This window comes from Scyliorhinus torazame, chromosome 19 (genome assembly GCF_047496885.1).
Source record: "Scyliorhinus torazame isolate Kashiwa2021f chromosome 19, sScyTor2.1, whole genome shotgun sequence".
Taxonomy (NCBI): Eukaryota; Metazoa; Chordata; class Chondrichthyes; order Carcharhiniformes; family Scyliorhinidae; genus Scyliorhinus; species Scyliorhinus torazame.
In genome coordinates, this window is record NC_092725.1 from 131,519,137 (window position 1) to 131,542,239 (window position 23,103).

Here is a 23,103-nt window from a genome sequence, read left to right on the forward strand (position 1 = left end):
GTGAAAAGGAACAAGTAGCTTCATTACAGCGTTAATGTATGCCTACTTGTGACAATAAAGATTATTATTAAATGCTGCCCTGCCATAGGCTTCCATGAGCAATGCACATTGACATTGAATTGCTGCCAAAAGAGCCTTTGGAACCAGATGGGACTGCTGGCTCGCAAGCTGTGAACTTGAAAACGCTGTATTGCTCCTTCACCCACTGTCTACGTTTACGTATTTTCACTGTCCTCATGTATTTATCGTAGGTCCCAAAGTTTTGTCATGTATGGGGTGATGTGCCCGGAAAGTCCGCAGCACAATACTTTTCACTGTACCTCGGTACACGGGACAATACACCTCAGTGTGAATGTGGAGAGGGAGCTGCCACTGTTCACACACACACACACACCCAAACAATTGTGACAGTACCAGTGGAGAGGGAGCTGCCACTGTTCACACACACACTAACCCATACACACACACTAACCCATACACACACACACCCCCAACCCAAACAATTGTGACAGTACCAGTGGAGAGGGAGCTGCCACTGTTCACACACACACACACTAACCCATACACACACACACCCCCAACCCAAACACACCCACACACACCTCCAACCCAAACAATTGTGACAGGCGCAGCCCCGACCCCCGGGACGCGTCATGCCCGATTCTGCTTCGTGATTGGTTGGTCACGACAAAGGTAGTGGGTGACGGCACGACGTCGAGCGCGCGCGGGGGGGGGTTGCGTGTGACGTCACGCGCAGGCCGGTTTGAGCCCGGCAGCAGTTGGCGGTGTTTGGGACGGGACGGAGCGGGGGAGGAGGAGCCGGGTGGAATGGAGCTCCTCCCGCACACCGCCACTCAATAGCACCGCAGCCACGCCGGTCCGCTCCAGTAGGACGACGACACTTTCCGCACGGTGCCAGCCTGTCAAACCCACCTCACCCCACAGACTGGCGGGTCGCCCGCCATTGAGGCCCCTCTCTCCCTCCCCGAGAGCTGCTGGAATCGCCCCTCATCACCGCCTGATGTAGAGAACCGTCACCACCACCCACCCCGGAGGGACCCCCCCCTCAGAAACATCACCAATCCCCCCCACCCCCGAGGAACATCACCCCCCCCCCCCCCCACCCCGGAGGGACACCTCTTCCCCCCCCCCCCCCCCCAGGAACATCTCTCCCCCCCCCTCAGAAACATCACCAATCCCCCCCACCCCCCGAGGAACATCACCCCCCCCCCCCACCCCGGAGGGACACCTCTTTCCCCCCCCCCCCCGAACATCACCTCACCCACCAGGAGGGTCCTCACCCCCCCCCCCCGGAGGGACACCTCTTCCCCCCCCCCCCCGAACATCACCTCACCCACCCCCCCCGGAGGGACACCTCCCCCCCCCAATCCGGAGGGACAACACCTCCCTCACCCCACCCCCCAATCCGGAGGGACAACACCTGCCTCCTCCCCCCCGGGAGGGACATCCCACTCGCCTTCTCCCTGTGAGCGACCTCTCAGTCGGATCTTATCTAGATTTGGAATTGGTGCCCCTCCCCCCCCCCTCCCGCCGGCCCGGCTGAGTGTCCACCGACAAGCTGAGTGATGCACCCGCGCTTTTACTGTACAGCAATTCCAGCCCGGGCCGGAGCCGCTCGCCTTTGCCCTCCGAGACCACGATGAAGAAGATACTCCGTTTCGCCAAGAGGAAGAGGAGATTCTCCCCCAACACCTCGGACACCGGCAGCGTCCTCTCCGCCGGCTACGAGCTGAGGGAGAAGGACCTGGGCAAACTGCACAAAGCCGCCTCCACTGGCGATCTGTCCAAACTCCGACAGCTTGTCAAGAAGAACGACGTGAATCAGCTGGACAAAGAAAACCGGTGAGGGTGAGAATGGATGTGGGGTGAGAATGGATGTGGGGTGGGGGTGGAGGGTGGGGATGGATGTGGGGTGGGTACTGCCAGCATTACGTGGGGTTGGATTTGGGGGTGGGGGGTGGGGATGGATTGGGGGGGATGGATTGGGGGATGGAGATGGATATGGGGGTGTGGATGGATTTGGGGGTGGTGGTGGTGGAGAGAGGGTGCTTGCATTGAAACAAGCCTCCTTTAATAGCTTCTGAAATGACAGCTAGGAAATGCTGGCAGCACTCTCCATGGTCATCGGCCTGAAATGTTGCTCTCATCCCACCTGCCACGTACGCCCCCTGGCCTACTGGAGTTTTCCAGCATTTTGTGTTCTTTATTTCAGCATCACTTAAAACCGTGATATTTTGTCTTCGTCTTCGTCCCCCCACCCCCATTTAATTGTTGGCATGCGGCGTTGGCTCTAAAGCAAGGCTATCCAAGCCACGACTGCAGCTAGAAAATACTTTTGATCCAACTTGCTCTTTAGTGGGTGAAACCCTGGACTCTGGCGAAGGACTGATGTTATTTCTATTTAGCTTTAGAAAAAAAGGAGGCAATATGCGTGGCACGGTAGTGTTGATTCCCAAATTTCTTTCTCCGTCAGTCTGGCCTCAATAAAAGTCGAGATGGATTCGCACGTAAAAAGAAGTTATTTTATTTAGCTTGCAAGCTTGATTCATTTCATAGAAACATAAGAGACATCCAGTCTCCTATATCCCAGAAAGCGAATGAACAAAGAAACAAAGGGATCTCTGCAAATCAATTCAAATGGTATCAAGTTTCACATACTCGACACCCATAGGTCAGCCTATATCCCTCCTGACCTGTTTGATCTATTCTGATTGGCTCACTTCCAATCCCTTTCTCTGGCCCCTATCAATGCAGCATCACTCTCGTAGACACACCTCTTCCTGCTTTTTCCATGCGGTCTCAAATCCCTTTGTCTCTATCTGCCAGAATCAAAGTGGCTTATTTCTACATTACATTAACTAATATCCCTAAAGTAACTATTTTATATCACATTCGTCATTCCCTCCTTTTATCATTCCATGACAACCAAACTATCCAATCCATAGCTACGGTATCATCTAAAAAGATCCGTCGCTGCATTTCCAATTCCTGTCTTAGCCCCCCTTCATCTGCCTCACCCTCATGGATTTTAACAGTTAAATTTTTTTTTTCGGTGATTGGGGCGGTGATCTGATCCAGTGCACCCCGCATTCTACCCATCACACATTTAAGGATGGCCAGGCCCACAAAGATGCAGCCGATAGCTACCACTAGATACTTGGCCATATTTATCAACCAGTCCTTCCATCCTCCAGATCCCCAGTTACCCCAAGAGCCAGGATCCTGCATCCCGTCCAAGTGATCCCGTATGCGATCCATAAATTTAGTGATGTTAGCGGTCAAGTCCTGAACTCCCATGATACACTTGCCCTGTACTATGGTGCATGCCCCACCCTCACGGGCCAGAAGATAGTCAAGAGCATACCGGTTCTGCATTGCAAACAACCGTAGCTGAGACAACTCCTTGGTTATTGCCCCGAGGGCTCCCAAGGTTTCATTTCCCAAGATGGTAAGGCCGCAAATAAAATAATTCCGATCACTGACAGCCAAGGAACCCCTCACACCTCCCAGTTTATCCAACTTTGAAATGCCCATTCGGGCCGCCCAGCAATGCGGAAAGCCCTAGTCCCAACAGTGATATGAGAGACATTCGCCCAGCCACAGAGGAGCTGGAGGCCGGCGTTCAATGGAACGCAAGTGGTGTTGTAACAAACGCATTGGCCAGACGCCTGGGTGATATGGCACCTCCTGTCCGTACAGGTGGGAAACAGACATGTTATATTTGTGTCCACCTCTACCAGCAAACAGCCATATCCTTCACTGCTGAAGCAATTCTCGTACGACCGGGAATCCCTATTGGGAGTGAAGTGGCTAGGTATGTGCGCCCTCCACCGTCGCAGCCTATCGTACTGTGAATGGGAATTATCCCGAGGAAGGGGAAGGCAAATAGCCGGTGGCGCTGAACCCGGATCGTAAGGAAGAGTGACCTGATCGGGCAGTGGTTCGGAATGCTGACAATGAACCACCGTTTGGGGAGTGCCCCAAAGCGGTGAAACAGAAAATAACCTAGACACCGCTGCGGGGTTTGGGTAGCAGACAACCCGTCCCTGGCCATACAAGCGGTGGTAAATCTGGTAGAAGAGATTCATACTACCCGGGTTTTCCTCAGTTTGGCCTTTAATTAACTTAAGTCTATCTCCCGGTAACCTACGTTCTAGCTGTCCTTCCCTTCTCATACGCCCCGTCCTCTCTCTAGTCCCTTTCTCTTTCTCATAGCCTCTTCCTACACTCTTCTGACAGCCTGATTTTACCTTTATTGTACCACTCTTAACACATCCAAAATCGAATTTACATGTATTCCGAAAACAAGGCAATGTCCATATAATGTTCCCTTCCCATCGCCGGGACCGGTGCAACTGCTTCATGATCCCGCATTTTCCTTAACTTTGATGACCTTCCATGAGTCGATACCATGTCCTCGTATATGGGGGCAGCGAAGAACATCACCTTTGCATAGGTGATGTATCCTTGTAGATTGGTTGGGGCTACACAGATACATAATATTCCCCTTTTCCATGTCCATCGCCAATAACACGCCAAGCGAAGTGAGGCCAAATATCATACAGACGATGCGTAGCCACTCCATCATGCTCCACACCTGTAAAATAGCACTGGAGAAGGGAGGCAGGTTAGTATCTGACCTTTTACAGTAGTGGAGATGGACTCAATTTACAGTGATGTAGGTGGACCCAAGCACTTCGCCCCTCCACTTGAACTGCTGTGGGGGTGGTAAGGAGAACTTGGAAGGGCCCGTCCCATCGCGGCTCCGACCCCTTCCTAGTCCAATTTATGACCATGACATAACTACCGGGCTGGACTGAAAGTGAGCTAGGTACTGGGGGCAATGGCTGGTGAGCCGCGCGGACCTGGCCATGGAGTTCCTTGAGCACTTGCGTGAGGGCTAGAACATAGGTGGTCATTTCTTCAGTCATCTGATGAAACTGAACCAGTCTGGGAACCTGCAGGCTCCAGGGAGTTCTAAGAGGCCTGCCATAAAGAATCTCGGCGGGAGAGAGCCGGGCCGGTCCCGCAGGTGTAACCCGCAGCTGGAAGAGGGCAACGGGGAGCAACTTAAGCCATGTCAGTCCCGTGTCTGCTCTTAATTTAGCCAATTTAGTTTTGAGAGTCTGATTGTGTCTCTCAACCAACCCAGCCGCCTGCGGTCTGTAAGCACAGTGTAACTGCTGGCGTATGCCCAACTGGGAGCAAAACTCCTTGTTAATTTGTCCAATAAAATGAGGCCCATTATCAGAACTTAACTGAGCTGGTATACCGTACCGGGGAATGATTTCCCTCATCAAGACTTTAACCACAGTAGCAGCTTTATTATCGATAGTCGGATACGCCTCGACCCATCTGCTGAACACATCCACAATGACCAAAACATATTTGTAACATTGACACCTTTCCAACTCAATGTAATCCATTTGGAGCGTCTCAAAGGGACCACTGGGCAAAGGGGTTTGCCCCTTCCCACAAGGGATACCTTTTCCGGTGTTATATTGCTGACAAATCAAACACCGATTACTGATACTTTGGGCCAACCCCTGCATTTTAGGGTGCCACCAAGTGTCCAGCAACAACTCACTAGTCCCTCGAGCCCCACAATGAGTTGCAAAGTGTACACATTCAATGACCCATAAAGCCAGCACATCAGACATACAAGTCTGATGTGCAGGCGTGGTCCATAAAGAGGAAACAGAATCATATGTACAACCTAACCGTTTCCACATTTGTTTATCACTCTCAGGAGCATCCTCCTGTAACCTTATGACGTCTTGGATGGTTGGCATTGACTTGTCAGAAGCAGACATATTTATAGTAGATCGTTTAGTCTGACTTAACATCTTAGGCACCATCACTTGCTGAATTTGCGCGGCTGTTCGCGCTGCACGATCTGCTCGTTCATTACCAACGTCAACTGGGGTTGTACCATTCGTGTGGGCAGCGCATTTAATAACGGAAATCTGCGCTGGCATAAGGAGGGCCTGCAGTAGGTCATTAACTAAACCCCGGTGGGATATTTGACCACACATAATCATGTCAGGTTGTTCTGACGAAATGTCACTCAAATCGCCCCTTATTGTGGTAGTTTCCTGAATCAAGGCTAAACATTCGTGACCAGGCGCGTCCTCATGGACAGGGGGACCGCTAAGAAAACAGGCTGGATTGATAGTGGTACAGTATTTAAATGTCAGGCGTGGATTGTTCAAAAGGTATATCTCATACCTATTCTGACGAGCTGCGGTAAGATGCTGAGTCTGCAGTTGCCTCAGTAGTGCGATGACCGAGTGGGAGCTATACACCGTAATATCCTGTTGGAGGGTGAGAGCATGTAATGGCTATGCGATGGCATTGATTGAACGTAAATCCTGTACTAATCGGTACTGGTCTGGTTTGGCTAGTTTAGGCACAGCAAGTATGGGGGTGTTACATTCTGATTGGCAAGGGACCAAAATACCCTGTTTCAACAGTTCTTGAATTAATTTATCTATTGATGGAGCAGCTTGAGATTTCAGGGGGTATTGCCGAATGGAAGGTAGCTTTACATGATCCTTAATCATTACCTTGATAGGTGTAACATTTGTCTTTCCCACTTGTGATGGGTATTCCGCCCAGACCTGTGGATTGACATATTCCAACACATCATGTCCCCTGTGATGCTGCAGTCGAGTGTTAATCGTTTCAGGGACCTCAAAATATTTTATGGTAGTGCCGTACGGCATGACTTGAAGTGCGTAGTCTGTTGGATCTGAATGATCCACTGCCCTCCTGACCATTCGCCCCATATCCCTGGCATGGTACTGGTCATGGACCTGACGTGTAATATGAGGGCTTACCGAAGCTGACTGTGGCCATAAATGTGGTGATATTGTAACAAAATCGGCTGTACCTTCTTTTCCCGTGACTGTGGCTGTAACCTTGACTGGCCATTCGGTCTCAAGTAATGGCCGGTATTTGTCCTCCAACTCCCTGTTTCGTCCAGTTCTGTCATAGGCCAGGGTAACGTGATGCAGTGACTGTTCAACTTCGAACGTCCACCACTGGGGGGTGATAGAAATATAGCACTGTTGTCTCATCCTCCTCTTCGCTGATCCACCCACCCAAAGTCACTATATTGGGGCTCCTGCTGGTAAACTACCATTTCTGCCGCTTGTTGGGGTCGCAGATCATCCTTTTTCATTACATACTCAGTCTTAACCTTTGTAACTGAGCCTCCTTCTTGGCCTACACCCTCCTTCCAGTAAAATCTGACTGCCCTTGCCATCTGGGAAGGGTCGTTCTCTGTCCAATTCATGTTATTACATTTCACAGCAGTAACCACAGAAGGTGGTAGGCAATGCATTAACATAGCACAGTATTGAGGGGAATTCTGACCATTTTGATACAGCAAATCGCCTGACTGCCCCCGGTAGATTTCATTAAAACGCTCCAGAAATTCCTCTGGCTCTTCAGTCTTCCTAGGTTTTAGGTCTAAGATAACAGAAAGATTTATGGGCCTTTGAAATGTGCTATTCAACGCATTCAAGATCTGTGTCCTTCTTTTCTCTATTTGCTCTTTTTTAAACTTAAAAATGTTTGAAAATTCAAATTGAATTACTGCAACTTGCAAGCTGAGCTCTGATCTCAACTCAGAACTAAATTTACAATTTGCTTAACACAAACTTGTATAACATTTACAACTTAATTATTTCTTTATCTTAACAATTTTTCTTTTAACAAGTTTTTTTTTCTTTTACATACACATAAGTATTAGCAAAATCAACTATCATCTCCAGATTGACACTTTTTTAAATGGTGTCCATGATCTTCTTTAAGTTTCTATTAATCTCCAGATAAAATGAGATAAACCTTATTTCAAGTAAGTAAAACTTAAGATTCTGGCAATTTCAATCAATTGCTTTCGAAAATAATAACTTTTATCAAAGAGGTGGAGAAGCCCACTGGTTTCCTTTAATTAATTCAAAACGTAACTTTGCTGGTGTTCACTGACTCAAAGGAAAGGTATCCGATTACACTACAGGCTGCTGCTGTTATCTCAAAGCCTGAGTGAGAAGCACTGTCTGTTTTCAACTTTGCCTGCTGCTGTTAACCCTTTGAGAGACTTCTGCTTCAACCAATATGCAGCATTCCCCACAATCTCAACTAGACCTCGGAACTGCGTTTTTCGCCAATACAGTCCAAGGAGACAATTTTAGCTTAATCAACTATATATTTAAAACACTCACACATAGAGTTGAACCATCTTCAGATTTAAAAACAGTTATACTGGACTGAACCTTCATCTACTGAAGTCACATAAGCCATAAAAACACTTATACTTGACTGAACCTCCATCTACTGAAGTCACATCAGCCTCTGAACCCTTATACTTGGAATTGAATCATCATTTGAGATGTCCCATCAACCCAAAACCCTAACCCAAGCCGAAACAACAATATGAAATCCCATCAATTAAATTGCTAATCCCCAGACTGACCTGTGATTTCGTCGAGGCGGTCTTGAGGTGCCAACCGCGAGTGACCAGACTAATCAGACGATAAGAAGAGGGGAACAATCAATGCGCGGTCGTTTTCCAGTTCTACATTGAGGGCCCTTTGTTCCCCATCCTCCTGTTCATAATCAGTCTAATTCTGATTTCGCAGTTGGATCAGGACCGCCCTGAGAAATCCCGGTTTTCGGCACCAAATGTTGATTCCCAAATTTCTTTCTCCGTCAGTCTGGCCTCAATAAAAGTCGAGATGGATTCGCACGTAAAAAGAAGTTATTTTATTTAGCTTGCAAGCTTGATTCATTTCATAGAAACATAAGAGACATCCAGTCTCCTATATCCCATAAAGCGAATGAACAAAGAAACAAAGAGATCTCTGCAAATCAATTCAAATGGTATCAAGTTTCACATACTCGACGCCCATAGGTCAGCCTACCCCTCCTGACCTGTTTGATCTATTCTGATTGGCTCACTTCCAATCCCTTTCTCTGGCCCCTATCAATGCAGCATCACTCTCGTAGACACACCTCTTCCTGCTTTTTCCATGCGGTCTCAAATCCCTTTGTCTCTATCTGCCAGAATCAAAGTGGCTTATTTCTACATTACATTAACTAATATCCCTAAAGTAACTATTTTATATCACATTCGTCAGTAGCACGGTGGTTAGCACTGTTGCTTCACAGTGCCAGGGTCCCAGGTTCGATTCCTGGCTTGGGTCACTCTCTGTGCGGAGTCTACACATTCTCCCTGTGTCTGCGTGGGTTTCCTCCGGGTGCTCCGATTTCCTTCCACAAGTCCCGAAAGACATGCTTGTTAGGTGAATTGGACATTCTGAATTCTCCCTCTATACCCAAACAGGCACTGGAATGTGACGACTAGGGGATTTTCACAGTAACTTCATTGCAGTGTTAATGTAAGCCTATTATTATTGTTAAGAATGGCTGAAGAACCTATATGCAATCCCGTAAGTTTGACTTAATCTACCGTGTAATGCTGCATACATTCAGATAGAGTGCCCATCACTTTGTCTTTTTAATATACCACATTCTGATCCTATTTAATGCTTGCCTTCGCTTCATCTGCCTTCTGTGTCAATTTTGGTCTCCTTACTTGAGAAAGGATGTACTGGCACTGGAGGGGGTGCAGAGGAGATTCACTAGGTTGATTCCAGAGTTGAGAGAATTGGCTTATGAGGAGAGACTAAGTAGACTGGGACTATACTTTCGGAATCTAGAAGAATGAGGGGGGTCTTATAGAGACATAAAATTATGAAGGGAATAGTTAAGATAGAAACAGGGAGATTGTTTCCACTGGTGGGTGAAACTAGAACTAGGGGGACATAGCCTCCAAATAAGGGGGAGCAGATTTAGGAGTGAGTTGAGGAGGAACTTCTTCACCCAAAAGGTTGTAAATCTGTGGAATTCCCTGCCCAGTGAAGCAGTTGAGGCTACCTCGTTGAATGTTTTTAAAGCAAAGATAGATTTTTGAACAGTAAAGGAATTAAGGGTTATGGTGAGCGGACGGGTAAGTGGAGCTGAGTCCACAAAACGATCAGCCATGATCTCATTGAATGGTAAAGCAGGCTCGAGGGGCCAGATGGCCTACTCCTAATTCTTAAATTCTAATTTCACTTGCTACTTTTTTACTTCCTGTTATCAGTTTTGCTTCCCTCCAGTCTGAACTCCCTCTCGGGTTCCCATCCCTCTGCCAATCTAGTTTAAACCCTCCCCAGTAGCAGAAGCAACTCTTATTCACAGCGCCGAGGTCCCAGTTTCGCTCCCGGCTCCATGTGGAGTTTGCATATTCTCCCTGTGTTTGTGTGGGTTTCGCCCCCACAACCCAAAGATGTGCAGGATAGGTGGATTGGTTGTGCTAAATTACCCCTTAATTGGAAAAAACGAATTGGGTACTCCAAATTTTTTTTAAAAGTAACTCTTCTAACCTTAGAACCATAGAAAAGGAGGCCATTTGGCCCGTCTTGTCCATGCCAGCTCGAGGACACCCAGATGCTTTAGTTCAAAAGGTTGGGTTACAGGGATAGGTTGGGGGCATGGGCTGAGGTAGGGTGCTCTTTCAGAGGGCCGTATGCTCTTTCAATGGTTCCTTTTATCAGAATTGGGGAAGGTTAGAGTTGTAAATGATGGTATGAGGAGGAAAGAACAAAGGACTGTGAGGTGAAAAGCAGGAGAATGGCTGAAGGAAGGATGGTGCAAGGCAAAAAGGGATGATGGGACAAGTCAAGAAGGAGAAGGTGAGTCAAGAGGGTGTAAATGGCAATAGCAGGATCATGACCATCAGTTGTTGCCTGAAATATGTTTGAACTCATTTTGTCCTGAAGGCTGTGAAGTGTATAATTGAAGGGCGAGGTGCTGTTCCTTGAGTTTTTGTTGAGACCACCAGAAACATGGGAGTCAGGCTTGCAGACTGAATGGAAGTAGGCATCCAATCTGCATTGTAAAGGAGACCACATTGCAAGTAGTAAATACAGTATATTAAATTGAAAAGGTGCAAATTGTTTCACATGGGGAGAGAGGGTGAAAAATATAGGAAGCCAGAGAGGCTAAGGAATTCCAGTGCTTAGTGCCCAGGCAACAGAAGGCACAGCCACCATTGGTGGAGCAATAAAAATGGGAAATGCTCAAGTGGCTAGAATTGTCTCCAAGGTTTTTAGGGGCTCAAAAAATGTTTTCCCTAGCCATCGGTTCCATCTCTATTCCTCACAACCGACTAGGATTATTTAGTCTTGGTGTCACTTTTGATTCCAAGTTGAGTTTCCGACCTCGTATTCATGCCATCTGTAAGGCCGACTATTTCCACCTAAGTAACAATGCCTGACTTTGCTCCTTTCTCAGTTGCTGAAACTTTCATTTTTGCTGTTTTTACCTTGAGACAACGGGGGCTTCACAGATGCTCAGTTTTGAGCTGCTCTTAATCTTTCCCATTTAGCAGAGTGGTAATGCCTCAGCACAATAGAAGTTGTTCTCAGTTTGAAGACCAGACTTTGTCTCCATAACGACTGTTCACTCTTATCCATATTGGCAAGGACTGATGCTTTTGTAACACACAGATTAGTGAAAATAAGGTGGAGTAGGTTTTTTCCCCTTGTGCTAAGTCCTAGCTGGCAGCTGTGGCCTTCATGGTTCAGTCAGTGATGATCTTGCCAATCTACCTTTTATGATGGACATTGAACTCCCTGATCATTCCTACATCTCTCACCGGATGAAGCAGTATTCCATGTTGAACAACACATGGAAGAAACACTCGGGTAGCGAGTGTTTCTTCGAAGTGTTGTTCAACAGTACTGATGTGCAGAGTAAGTGGATTGGCCACACTAAATTGCCCCTTTATTGGAAAAGAAAGATTTACTATGGCCAAATTTTTACATTTACTCTTGATTACTATAAACATGTTTTTGTCAAATAAAATTCAATTCAGAATTATTATAAATACTGAGAGTAGGTTAGGAACATAGCAGGGGTAGGTCATTAAACCTATTAAGGCTGCTCCGCCATTCAATTGGATCATGGCTGATCAATGCCTTTTTCCTATACTATCCCCATATCCATTTATATGATTGGCTGGCTAGATGGACCAAAGGTTGTCTCTGTCCTGAAACTGTTGTTATGGTATTAAAGCTGTTGGTATTTTAATATTGTCCTTTACAGATAATATTGTCCTTTACAGTTAATATTTTCAAAGCTGCAGATGTTATCGAGGAGATGGTGTTAGCTATGAAGTAAAACTTATTAGGGTTTTTTTAGCTTATAGTTGAGGCGCTTAATGTAGTAATGAGATGGGTGATGGCAAGATGATGGTGGTTTGAAATTAGTGGCAAAATTAGGGTGAGGTTGGAATTTTGAGTTGGTTAAGAATTCAAGTGGAGGTAGAATAACACTTTAATGATGAAGGTGGAATTTTCAACCATAAGCAGTTGTTGAAGCAGAGTTTTTAAATGCATTCTTATAAAAAAGGATTAAATAGCCGTTTGGTATTCATGAGTATGGTGCGTAACCAGGCAAGTATGATTCGTGTGGAGAAATATACCAGCAAAGATGTGATTCGTGTGGAGAAATATACCAGCAAAGATGTGTTGGAGCAGATGGCCTATTTCTGTGTATCGATAATTCTAAAGCTTTGGAAAATGTTACTTTAGAAAATGAATGATTTGAAAGCATTTTAGAATGCTTTGTGCAGATCGCATCAGTGTCACTGTTCTGTAATAAATACGTCCGTATTCACTTTCCTTCCAGGGCGCCATTGCATCTTGCATGTGCAAGTGGGCATGCAGAGGCAGTTACTTTACTTGTGGAAAACAAGTCAAAACTAAATATCTGCGACAATGATAACCGCTCCCCTTTGATGAAGGTAAGAAATAAATAGGTGGTTACTTTATTGACCAAATTCTGTGCGATTGTGACACTCTTATTTTTAAAACAATGTTCCATTTGAATAGTTTTGTGTCATAATTTTTGTGTCATTATTTGACTACACTGCCAGTTACATATGTAGGTAGCATTTTCACAACGCTTTTCAATGTTGGGTGTAAAACTTTAGGCTTTAAAATGATAACTGATTGTAAGGTTTGAGCTTGCATGTATGCAAGTTCTTGCCACCAAGTGTCATTAGGGAGCAGCCTAACTTTATATTATTGGTTTGGTTGAGAGTGGAGTGTGCATACATGAAATAAAGTATATCTTTTTGTCTATATTTCACCATTTCCCTTCCCCAGAAGGAGTTAATTGCTGTCCTACTCCCTCCACAAATCATCAAAAAAGATCTTTTAAAAATGTCTCTGTTTTCCCTTCCCCACCTGCAACACCTCTAAATCCTCTAGCCCCCTCTCTCCTTGCAGATGTTCTTCTTTCTCTTCATCCCAATTCTTCCCCTTCCTAGTTTGCTTTAGCACTCTCTCACTTTTGCTCTTGCTCTATCTCGCCCTCCCTCCCTCTGCCTGGGACAGTTTTTTGCCTGCGTTCGTGAGAACAGCGGCATGGGTGCAAAACAGGGCAAGAATCAGGACACGCAATTCTCGCCGGCGAGATCATGTTTTCTGATTTTTCAGGCACCTCGCCAGTGACGTAAAGTGAATTCCGCTACAAAAGATTGGGAACCTCATTCAAATACATTAATTAGCCCTTTACAGCAGCCGCAAAAAGAGAAGAGCCTGGCGACTTCACCTCTGAAGGGGATATCAGAGGTGAGCGTTCATCACCCTCCTGGGTGCCAATTGCGGAGTGGGCACCGAGAGAACACGGTGGACCCAGATAAGTGCAACTTGGTTGGGAGGGAATGAATTTCGGCATTTTGGCGGCTCTTCATGTCTTTAAGTCTCCAGGTTTAAGTCTGCCAGCTGGTCTTGCGGGCAGTGCTTCCAGTGTCCTCCTTGCTGGTCTTATGGCGGTATAACTGCTGCCCTTCTACAGTGGCAGCTAGAAAGTGTGTGGGAATAGGTGAATCAATAGGGTCAACACGGGGGGGGCGACAGTGAGGTTCCTGCGTGGGGTCCCGTGAGATGTCACGTTGCATGGGCAGAGTGTGGGACCCAAGTGGTGTTTCCAGCTGAAGACCCTCGCATGGAGGAGGACAGGTGCAGTCAGAATGAACCCCACACTCAGGCTGCACTTTGAAGCCTCTGGGCATGAGATGTCTGGAAGGTTAAGGCCACTGGTTATGGAGGGAAGGCTGACGGAGATTAATGTATTGGGGGCTGGCTCTTCAAGTTGGAAGGTTCGTTTAATCTGCAGCTCACAAGAGCTGGGGAAATGAGGGTGCTCTCTAAGGATGAAGTTGACTGTGCCATGCAAAAGATGGGGAGGCAGTTCCCGTAGATCATCTTGAGCAATGTCACAGATGGGGTGCCTCCGAGGCCCCACTACCGGCCACGGATATACCGCTATAGAACTTTCTGCCTCCAGAGGTCAGAGATCCCCTGGGAGAGCACCTGTCTCTCCCGGGGGTGATGGAGCACCTTTGCCAGGTGATGTAAGAGTTGGCACCACATGGACTGGGTGGTCACCCATTGCCTATGTCCCTGAAAGTTACTGCCGCTCTGAGCTTCCATGCCAGTGACTCGTTTCAGAGCTGCTTGGATGACCAGTGCAGCGTATCCCAATCACCAGTGCACAAGTGCATAAGGAAGGTCACAAATGATCTATTTGCAGGGGCCCACATATACATCAACTTGGACCAGGGCCATGGGCTTTGCCTGCACAGCAAGTATGTCCCAGGTGGAGGGTGTCACCACAAAGCCCTCTGCGCTCCCCATTGCAGCAAGGGGCACCATTTCTGAACCACAAGGAATACCACTCCCTCAATATCCAGATCAAATTGACCACGCGGTGCACATCTTGCAGGTTTGTGTCCGTTACCTCTTGTGGCACTCGCAGATCCCAGCTGTTTTTGAGGGAGAATAGCAGCCTGGAGAGATGGCTCATTGGGGAGAATGGGTACCCATTCAAGAGACAGCTAATGATGCCAACACCCGCTACAGGGAGGCTCATGTGTCAAAGCGTGCGCTGGGCATGCAGGCGATTGGACATCCCAAGATGCGGTTCTGGAGCCTGGACCAAATGGGGGAGGCCGTCCAATACAGCCTCCCGGGGGTGTTACGCATCATAGTGGTCTGCTTCTCCCTGCATAACTTTGCGTTGCAGTGGGGAGAGCAGCTAGACCAGGTGGAGATGGAGAAGCGGCGCATCTCCACGGATGAGGAGGACGGCAACCCATGTAGGAGGCAGAGGAAGGACCATGGGTATTGGCTAGAGCACGCATGGGGCGCAGGGCTAGGGTCGCCCTGAAGCCTCACGATTTGGGGATGACCAGGACTAGCGTGTGAAGACCTCTCCCACCATGGGGTTATCTGCTCACTACTGTGGTGCCTGTGGTAAGTCATCATGATGGTGGTTACATTCATGGGCAGACACTAAAGTGATTGGCCAGACTCTGCAGGTAAACATTGATGAGTTGCAGTGAAGACAGTGATGCTCCTCTTATCCTCTGCAAAATGTCTGACTCCTGGCCTTCAGAGAGCTGAACGCGACCTGCCATTGAACAGAGTGATATAACGGCGCAGAGAGGCTGAATGACACATCTCAGCTGCTACTGCCTCCTCCAAGGTCAGGGGCCCGGGTATTCCTCTTCACCGACTGACAAGGTGGACAGATTCTCTCATGTTTTCACCCCTTGGAATACTCATAACGAGAGAATGCTGACAGACATGAGAGACTCAGTGTTGCTGTGGGAATGGGGTAAACTTTCCATGGATGGGGGGGCCGGCACCAGGAATAGCGCAGCTTTACTGCATCATCAGTGTGGGAGGCGGGCAGCACGGTTGTGCAGTGTTTAGCACCGCTGCCTCACAACGCCGAGGTCTCAGGTTCGATCCCGGCTCTAGGTCACTGTCCATGTGGCGTTTGCACATTCTCCCCGTGTTTGCATGGGTTTCGCCCCCACAACCCAAAAGGTGTACAGGGTAGGTGGATTGGGCATGCTAAATTGTCCCTTAATTGGAAAAAATGAATTGGGTAAATTTATGGGAAAAAAATCAGTGTGGGAGAGACATAGTGCTGCCATTCTCGCACTGCTGGTTTAGCACAGGGCTAAATCGCTGGCTTTGACGGCAGGCCAGCAGCACGGTTCAATTCCCGTACCAGCCTCCCCGAACAGGTGCCGGAATATGGCGACTAGGGGCTTTTCACAGTAACTTCATTTGAAGCCTACTTGTGACAATAAGCGATTTTCATTCCATTTCATTTCACGGATAAGGCGCTGTGTTTGCGCGGGGTTTTTTTGAGCATGGCACCATAACATGTTGTGGAGGATCCGTATGGGTGAACAAAGTGATTTGTATACAAGTGCACTATTAAAGTAGTCACCTATCTCTACTAGTGCCTAGGTTCACCCTTGCTCACTAAGTGCCCATAATCTTCTCTTCCTCACCCTTCTGCTACGTCTAAGTGTATCCCCAGGATCCACAGCTGTGCTTGAGGCAGCATGCTGACTTCCATGCCCTGTTGCCTTTGAATATCTTGGCGGGCCTGGATCTTGAGATTTTGGGCTGCACGGGTGTTGCAGTGCTGCCATCCTTGTGTGGGCTAGAGGTGTCTCACTCCCAGGGTCTCATGGGTGGAAGGCCCAGGCTGTACTCCTGCCAATCCCCTTCCCTTCGAGTGCTCGGGGACCTTTGTGCTCCTCCACAAGATTGAGGAGCAGCTAGTGTGAGAGCCAGACGTCCCACCGTCCTCTGGCGCTGACGCTCTGGCACTCTGACACTCATGGATTCCCACTAGTGCCCGCACCATGCAGTTGAAGCCCTGCATCAAGGAGCTCATGCCCTCAGCCATGCGGGGCACGAGCTGAACCATGGAACGGACATCCCCCACCATGGAGTGCACATTCTGCACCAAGGTCTCCACTGTGGACGTCACCCTCTCAGTGATGGCATCATCTCCTCGGACAGAAGGCGATTGGACTTGCAGCCCAAGGAGGGATGCTGTCATCCCTTCTTGATGCTTGCGACTTTGCCTTTGTAGCTTCAACAGCTCTGGGAAGAGGACCCAGGGACACGTCATCAGCCAGGGACTCAGTAGAGTCCTGGGCTCCAGCATCCCTCCCAGTACAGGATCCCTAGACATTCCTTCCTCCACCTACTGTGGACCTTCAACTGTGAATATTGTCATGTCAGTATTGGAAGATTGCACTCAGCAATTTCTGATGTAAATAAAAGATTTAAAAACAGTAATTCAGTACTGCTGTTCGTTCAATTATAGTTGAGTTATTTATGTTCACAAATATACTTTTATGCTGGTAGAACAATTCTGTTTATTATCATGTCTGTTCCTTAACCTGAAGGGTTTTAAAAGGGTTTTGGAACTTTGTGAGATGGCTGTAGAGTGATGGGATTTATTGAGTTTATCAGTATGCTTTTGTATTGCTATGAATTAGAACATACAGTGCAGAAGGAGGCCATTTAGCCCATCGGGTCTGCACCGACCTACATTAAGCCCTCACTTCCACCCTATCCCCGTAACCCAATAATCACATCTAACCTTTTTGGACACTTCGGGCAATTTAGCATGGCCAATCCACCTAACCTGCACGTCTTTGGACTGTGGGAGGAAACTGGAGCACCCGGAGGAAACCCACGCAGACACGGGGAGAACGTGCAGACTCTGCACAAACAGTGACCCAGCGGGGAATCGAACCTGGGACCCTGGCGCTGTGAAGCCACAGTGCTATCCACTTGTGCTACCGTGCTGCCCCTAAATAGAAAATTGCTGAATGGATTGTGAACTCCACATGTAAACATTTTTAAATAAGTAATTCCTATATGTTCATGGTCAATACAATGCACAGGTATCTCGAGCAATCGTAATGCAAAAGGGCAAGGCCAATTTGTGACTGCCGTAAATATAGATAGTGACGCATTAGCATTTTAGAGCAGAGTGAATAAGATGAAGCCACAAAGCCTTTATATTAGTTTTCTAGAGAGAGTTACAATAATGTGTATCTTTACAGTTCCTCTAAGTTATTAAATTGTTTTGTAAGCTTGATTTTATCTGGTATCCATAACAATTTTTGGAATGAAAAAGACCAAACATGGCCATCAGCCACTGGAATCTATGATGAGATTGCAGAAGTATATTTCAGTTGAAGCCCTCAGAACAGCAGAAAAACTTTAATCAGCATGGTTCTGAGCTTTGAGAGGACAGAACCTTCGGCTGCTGAGCAATTCAGAACCCTGCCAGCTATTGAATTTATAAGGGACGCAACTTTCAAACTTCCCAATAAACTTTCTGAAGGTAAAAGAAAGGTAAAGAGAGATTTGTACAATTGACATGGCATCATCCAGAATTCATTTCATTTATCTACTAAAGAGAAGAGACCAAGTAAATAGGAATACAAATATTTCTCCGACTATGTAATCCTTTAACAAAGCAATGTGCTAGTGAGTGGTAAGCAATATTCCCTTTACACTGTGTGGCTGGGCAGCCACCTGTAACTCACTAAGAACTGGCCGTGCACACGTCAGTGCTGCAAAAACAATTTAATGGTGCTGTACTCTGAACAAATCACCTGTTCACTCCCAAATGTATCAGTGGGAACATTGGTGGTAGGATGTAAGCTTGTGATCATTACTCACGAGACTAGATCAATTGAAAATTTCAAAACTGACATTGATAGATTCTTTTATTGGGTAGTGGTATGGAACCAAGGTTGATGTACAGAGATGCGATCCAAATCTGCTGAACAAGCTTGAAGCTGAGTGACCTACTTGTATTCCTGTATTCACTTGGGTGGAGATCCACAAGTGAGTATCCAGAGGCTTGGTTCTGCCCCAGTGATAGATTGGAAAATTTGAAAAAATTGTTAACCCAGCGCACCTTGCATAACTTAATGGCTGGCTTGTAAGCCATATTACCAGAAGCCTGAGACTTATTTTTCAAAATGATTTGCAAAAAAAATAATATTTAGCAGATGGTACTAAGAGCTGCAGCAAAATATCCCAGGCATCCTGTGTTGGACTGCAAAATCCAAATTCATCTCTCTGTCACAGCTCTGGGCAAAATACCCCAGTCCAAGATTTGGGGATGAGTTGAAGCATTTAAGTAAAACTCTCAGGAAGCCAATAAAATATAGAGATGCTAATTTGGTAGTCATAGGATGATATAATCTCAACATGTAATAGCTGCTATTGTGTGTCATGCAGTGTGACACCTTTTATGTTGCAAATACCTTTCACTGCACTGCCACAAAAGTAATAAGGGCTGAGTTTATAGGAGTTTTGAATTAAATGATGCTCCATATACAAATTACGTATTGTATGTCACAGAACTTTCACTAATTGTGAAGTGTTGATAAACTAAATGAAATTTGTTCCTGGTTGATGGAAATAAACTTTATGCTTCAAAAATATAATTGTGAAACTCTTTGTTACATCATCCACAGGCAGTACAGTGCCAACAAGAACGTTGTGCAGTCATCTTACTGGACCATAATGCTGATCCTAACCTTGTGGACATTAATGGCAATACTGCCCTGCATCTTGCTGCTCTGATCCCTAACATCTCTTTGGTAATGCATTTGATAGAGCATGAAGCACACAGGAATGCTCGAAATAAGGTGGTTATATTTGTGTTTTTAAAAAATTTGTTATCTTTTGCGTGTCTTTTTATGTGTTGTGCAAAATTACTACACTCTTGTGGGTTATGTATGGGACGATATAAAGCATGTGACTCGTTGCTGATAACAATGCTTGCTGGTGCAACCGTCAAGGGCCTGATGGATAGTGTTACTTCTCAGTAGAGCTCATCATTTATGGCATTTACTCCAAATCCAAATCAAACTACTTGTAAAATTGTATATTAATATAAATTACGTAGCTTATAAATACTTTAATTGTGCTAAGCTCCAGTCATACTTGTAATGGTGGTCCGTGTATTAACATTGTATCCAATTATTAAATGCAGGGAAGGCAGTGGCGTAGTGGTATTGTTGCTGGACTAGTAATCCAGAGACCCAGAGTAATGCTCTGGGCACTCGGGTTCAAATCCCACCGTGGCAGATGGTGAAATTTGAATTCAATAAAAATCTGGAATGAAAAGTCTGGCTATGATTCAATAGTAAAAATTCATCTGGTTTGCTAATGTCCTTGGGGAAGGAAATCTGTTGTCCTTACCTGATCTACAGCAATGTGGTTGACTCTTAAATACCCTCTGGGATGGGCAATAAATGCTGGCTCAGCCAGCGATGCCCACATCCCATGAATGAAAATAAAATTCCGCTACCAATTTCCTACAGGAAAATCAAATAGGAAATTATGAATTGTACTATATTACAATGCATTACACTTGGTTTCTAAAGCAGGCTGTAGAGATTATAGAATAGTGAGCAGCTCCGAGTGATTTAACGGTCAGTAACAAAATAAGAATGCTTACTACTGACCTCAAGAAGTCTCCACTAAGAGATCTATCTCTTTGCTGAGAACTTCAACTGTTTTGGAAAGTAACTGATTGTCATGTTTAGTTGGGATTCCCAATGTTGAGCTGCAGTCGTGTCATCAAGCTGTTCAAACACCCAATCACAATCCAAAATTCTTTCAGCCAATTAGGAAAGAAGCCCAAATAACTAAATAACTGCTGAAATACCAGAAACTTTTAAAATACATCTAGCTTTTCAAACCAATTTTTTCAAGCCATGAGGCTGCTGAATAATTCTAGTTGAAAAAATCGAGTAATTCATTATAATGGAGACATTAACAACATTCCACAAAGATAACCCCATTATTTTTTCAGGGCCAGATCAGTTGTTCAGCAGGAATTATTACTCAGATTGCTATTAACATTCAGTTACACAACTTAACTATTTATGGGTTTTCTAACTGCAATATGCGAATGGAAAAGAAGTTCTCACCAAATCTATTGATGTCACTGATTTCTGGCTCTGGGAAATGGGGGATTCCACAGTGAATTCTGTGGCAGAGCAGTGAATGATGACTACCTATCGGATATTCATGTCGGCCTGACATTGCAGTTAGATTCGGAGGGGTAAAGATGGCGAATGTGAACAATTCGCCATCAAAAACCTACAAATCCCAGCCCCATATGTTTTCTCAACCTGCCTAAAGGTATATACTTGCTTGGGCTCAGTTGTGAAAAAGAGATAACCAATCACCCAGAACCTTTTTGACCTTGATCCATTATATTGATTCCCAGTTTCCATCACTTAATAAAGTTTGAATTTAAAATGGACAGTCACTTATATCATCCAAAAAGCAATACTTATTTGTCATTTGCATTCATGCCAATTTTGAAATTGCCGTTATAGCATCTTGCTGCTCAATTTATTTTGGATGGAAACAGGTGTATTAAGTTAAATGAATTGTTAACTCTTTTCCTTCACACTGATCATCGTGGAAATTTGTCCCCATGAAAGGGAGATAGTGTCACGGTGCAACAAATTAATTTCTAAAATCTGTAGCAAGATTTTGCCAATGGATTTAGTAACCTTAACCTTGCAGGTTTTAGAAAGTGTACTTGGTATCTGGACCTTTTTTTGATCAATTTCTCCAGATGAATTAATCTAGTTCAAGGATAACAAAACCCTGTTTAAATAAAATAACTTTTTTTTAAAATCCCATTTGATGAATGTAGTAATCTCTCCCCCAGCTGCCTTGCCTGCTAGTTGGTGTCCCTTTTCTATACTTGAATGTTTTCTCATGGCACTCTCAATGGCTGGTGTTTTTTTTCTTGATTTCTGCAGTGTACAGAGTTAGCTTTTTCAACTTTGTTCTCCCATTACCACTTCACTTACATTTCCACATGACCAAACTAGTTTGTTTCAGAAATAACCATTTCATACCAATAAATTGTGAATTTTTTCTCAGAAGCCAAAAGGTACTTCCCAAATTAATTCAGCTTTTGTCAACTATATATAGAATATTATGGTTTGTTGTGCATTCCAAGTGAAACTACATGATATTTGAATTGATAATCCAGTGAGTTTTAAGGATCAAACCCGATGTCACCTGAACTTCTCATATATGCTACAGCCCTGAGAAACATTATTTTATCTCTTTATGATGCTAACTTTGTGATGGTTTTTGTGGTGCATTTAAGATACAATATCACCATCTCTCCCATCCGACAATGAATGACTTTTGAAATACTTGTCGAAGTTCTGTGGCATTACATTGTTTCTATCACTCTTAATCCTTCTTTTCCTTCTGTCTATTCTATTCTGCTCTTTCCTTAATTCTTCTTGTTTTTCTTTATCTGTCGTGGCTCTTTTGTCTTTTATTTTTGAATGAGAAGTGGTGGGTTAGCATATTCAGTGAGGATGACTTTATTTTTTACGGTGCAGAAGGAGGCCATTCAACCCATTGAGCCTGCCCTGAACCTACCCCCATAACCCCACCCAACCTTTTGGACACTAATGGCCAATCCACGTAACCTGCATACATTTGGACACTAAGGGGAAATTTAGCATGGCCAATCCACTTAACCTGCACATCTTTGGACTGTGGAAGGAAACCGGAGCACCCTGTGACATCAGATTGCCAATATACTGCCATTTTTTAATGGTAATTTTATTGAACATCAAGGGAATGAGGTTAGAATCTCTTGTTGGGTGTCACATCTGGTGTGAAGGTTATCTAACAATTATCAGTCCAAGACTTGCTGCAAGCAAGGGAAGATGATCGATGAAGTAGCTGAAGATGTTGGGCCCAGGCCACAGCCTTGAGGAATGCCTGAGGCTGAGATGATTGACCTTCATTGACCTGCAACTATCTTCCCTCATGCAGGGTAAGACTCCAGCTAATGGAGTGCTTTCCCACAATTCATGTTGACTGCAATTTGGCTAGGGCTCCTTGGTGCCACTATTGGTCAAGTGCTACCTTGATGTCAGAGACAGTCACGTGCATCTTACCCCTGGAATTCAGCTCTTTTGTTCATAGAACATAGAAAAATACAGCACAGAACAGGCCCTTTGGCCCACGATGTTGTGCCAAACCTTTGTCCTAGATTAATCATAGATTATCAGTGAATTTACAGTGCAGAAGGAGGCCATTCGGCCCACTGAGTCTGCACCGG

The 23,103-nt window shown here is 45.6% G+C and overlaps 1 protein-coding gene across 9 annotated transcripts in view; it reads left to right on the top strand.

The window, feature by feature from the left end:
- Window positions 1–1,409: 1,409 nt before the first annotated feature.
- Window positions 1,410–23,103, top strand: part of ankrd26 (ankyrin repeat domain containing 26) — a 167,376-nt gene continuing 145,682 nt past the window's right edge. For 5 of the 9 annotated variants that reach the window (XM_072485228.1, XM_072485229.1, XM_072485233.1 and 2 more), the window contains exons 1-3: window positions 1,411–1,863; window positions 12,763–12,877; window positions 19,460–19,633. In XM_072485228.1, the coding sequence (XP_072341329.1) occupies window positions 1,661–1,863; window positions 12,763–12,877; window positions 19,460–19,633 (492 nt within the window). In that variant the 5' untranslated portion in view covers window positions 1,411–1,660. Of the gene's footprint in view, window positions 1,864–12,762; window positions 12,878–19,459; window positions 19,634–23,103 lie in introns of all 9 variants that reach the window. The other 4 variants (XR_011936562.1, XM_072485232.1, XM_072485234.1 and 1 more) reach the window with 2 other exon arrangements.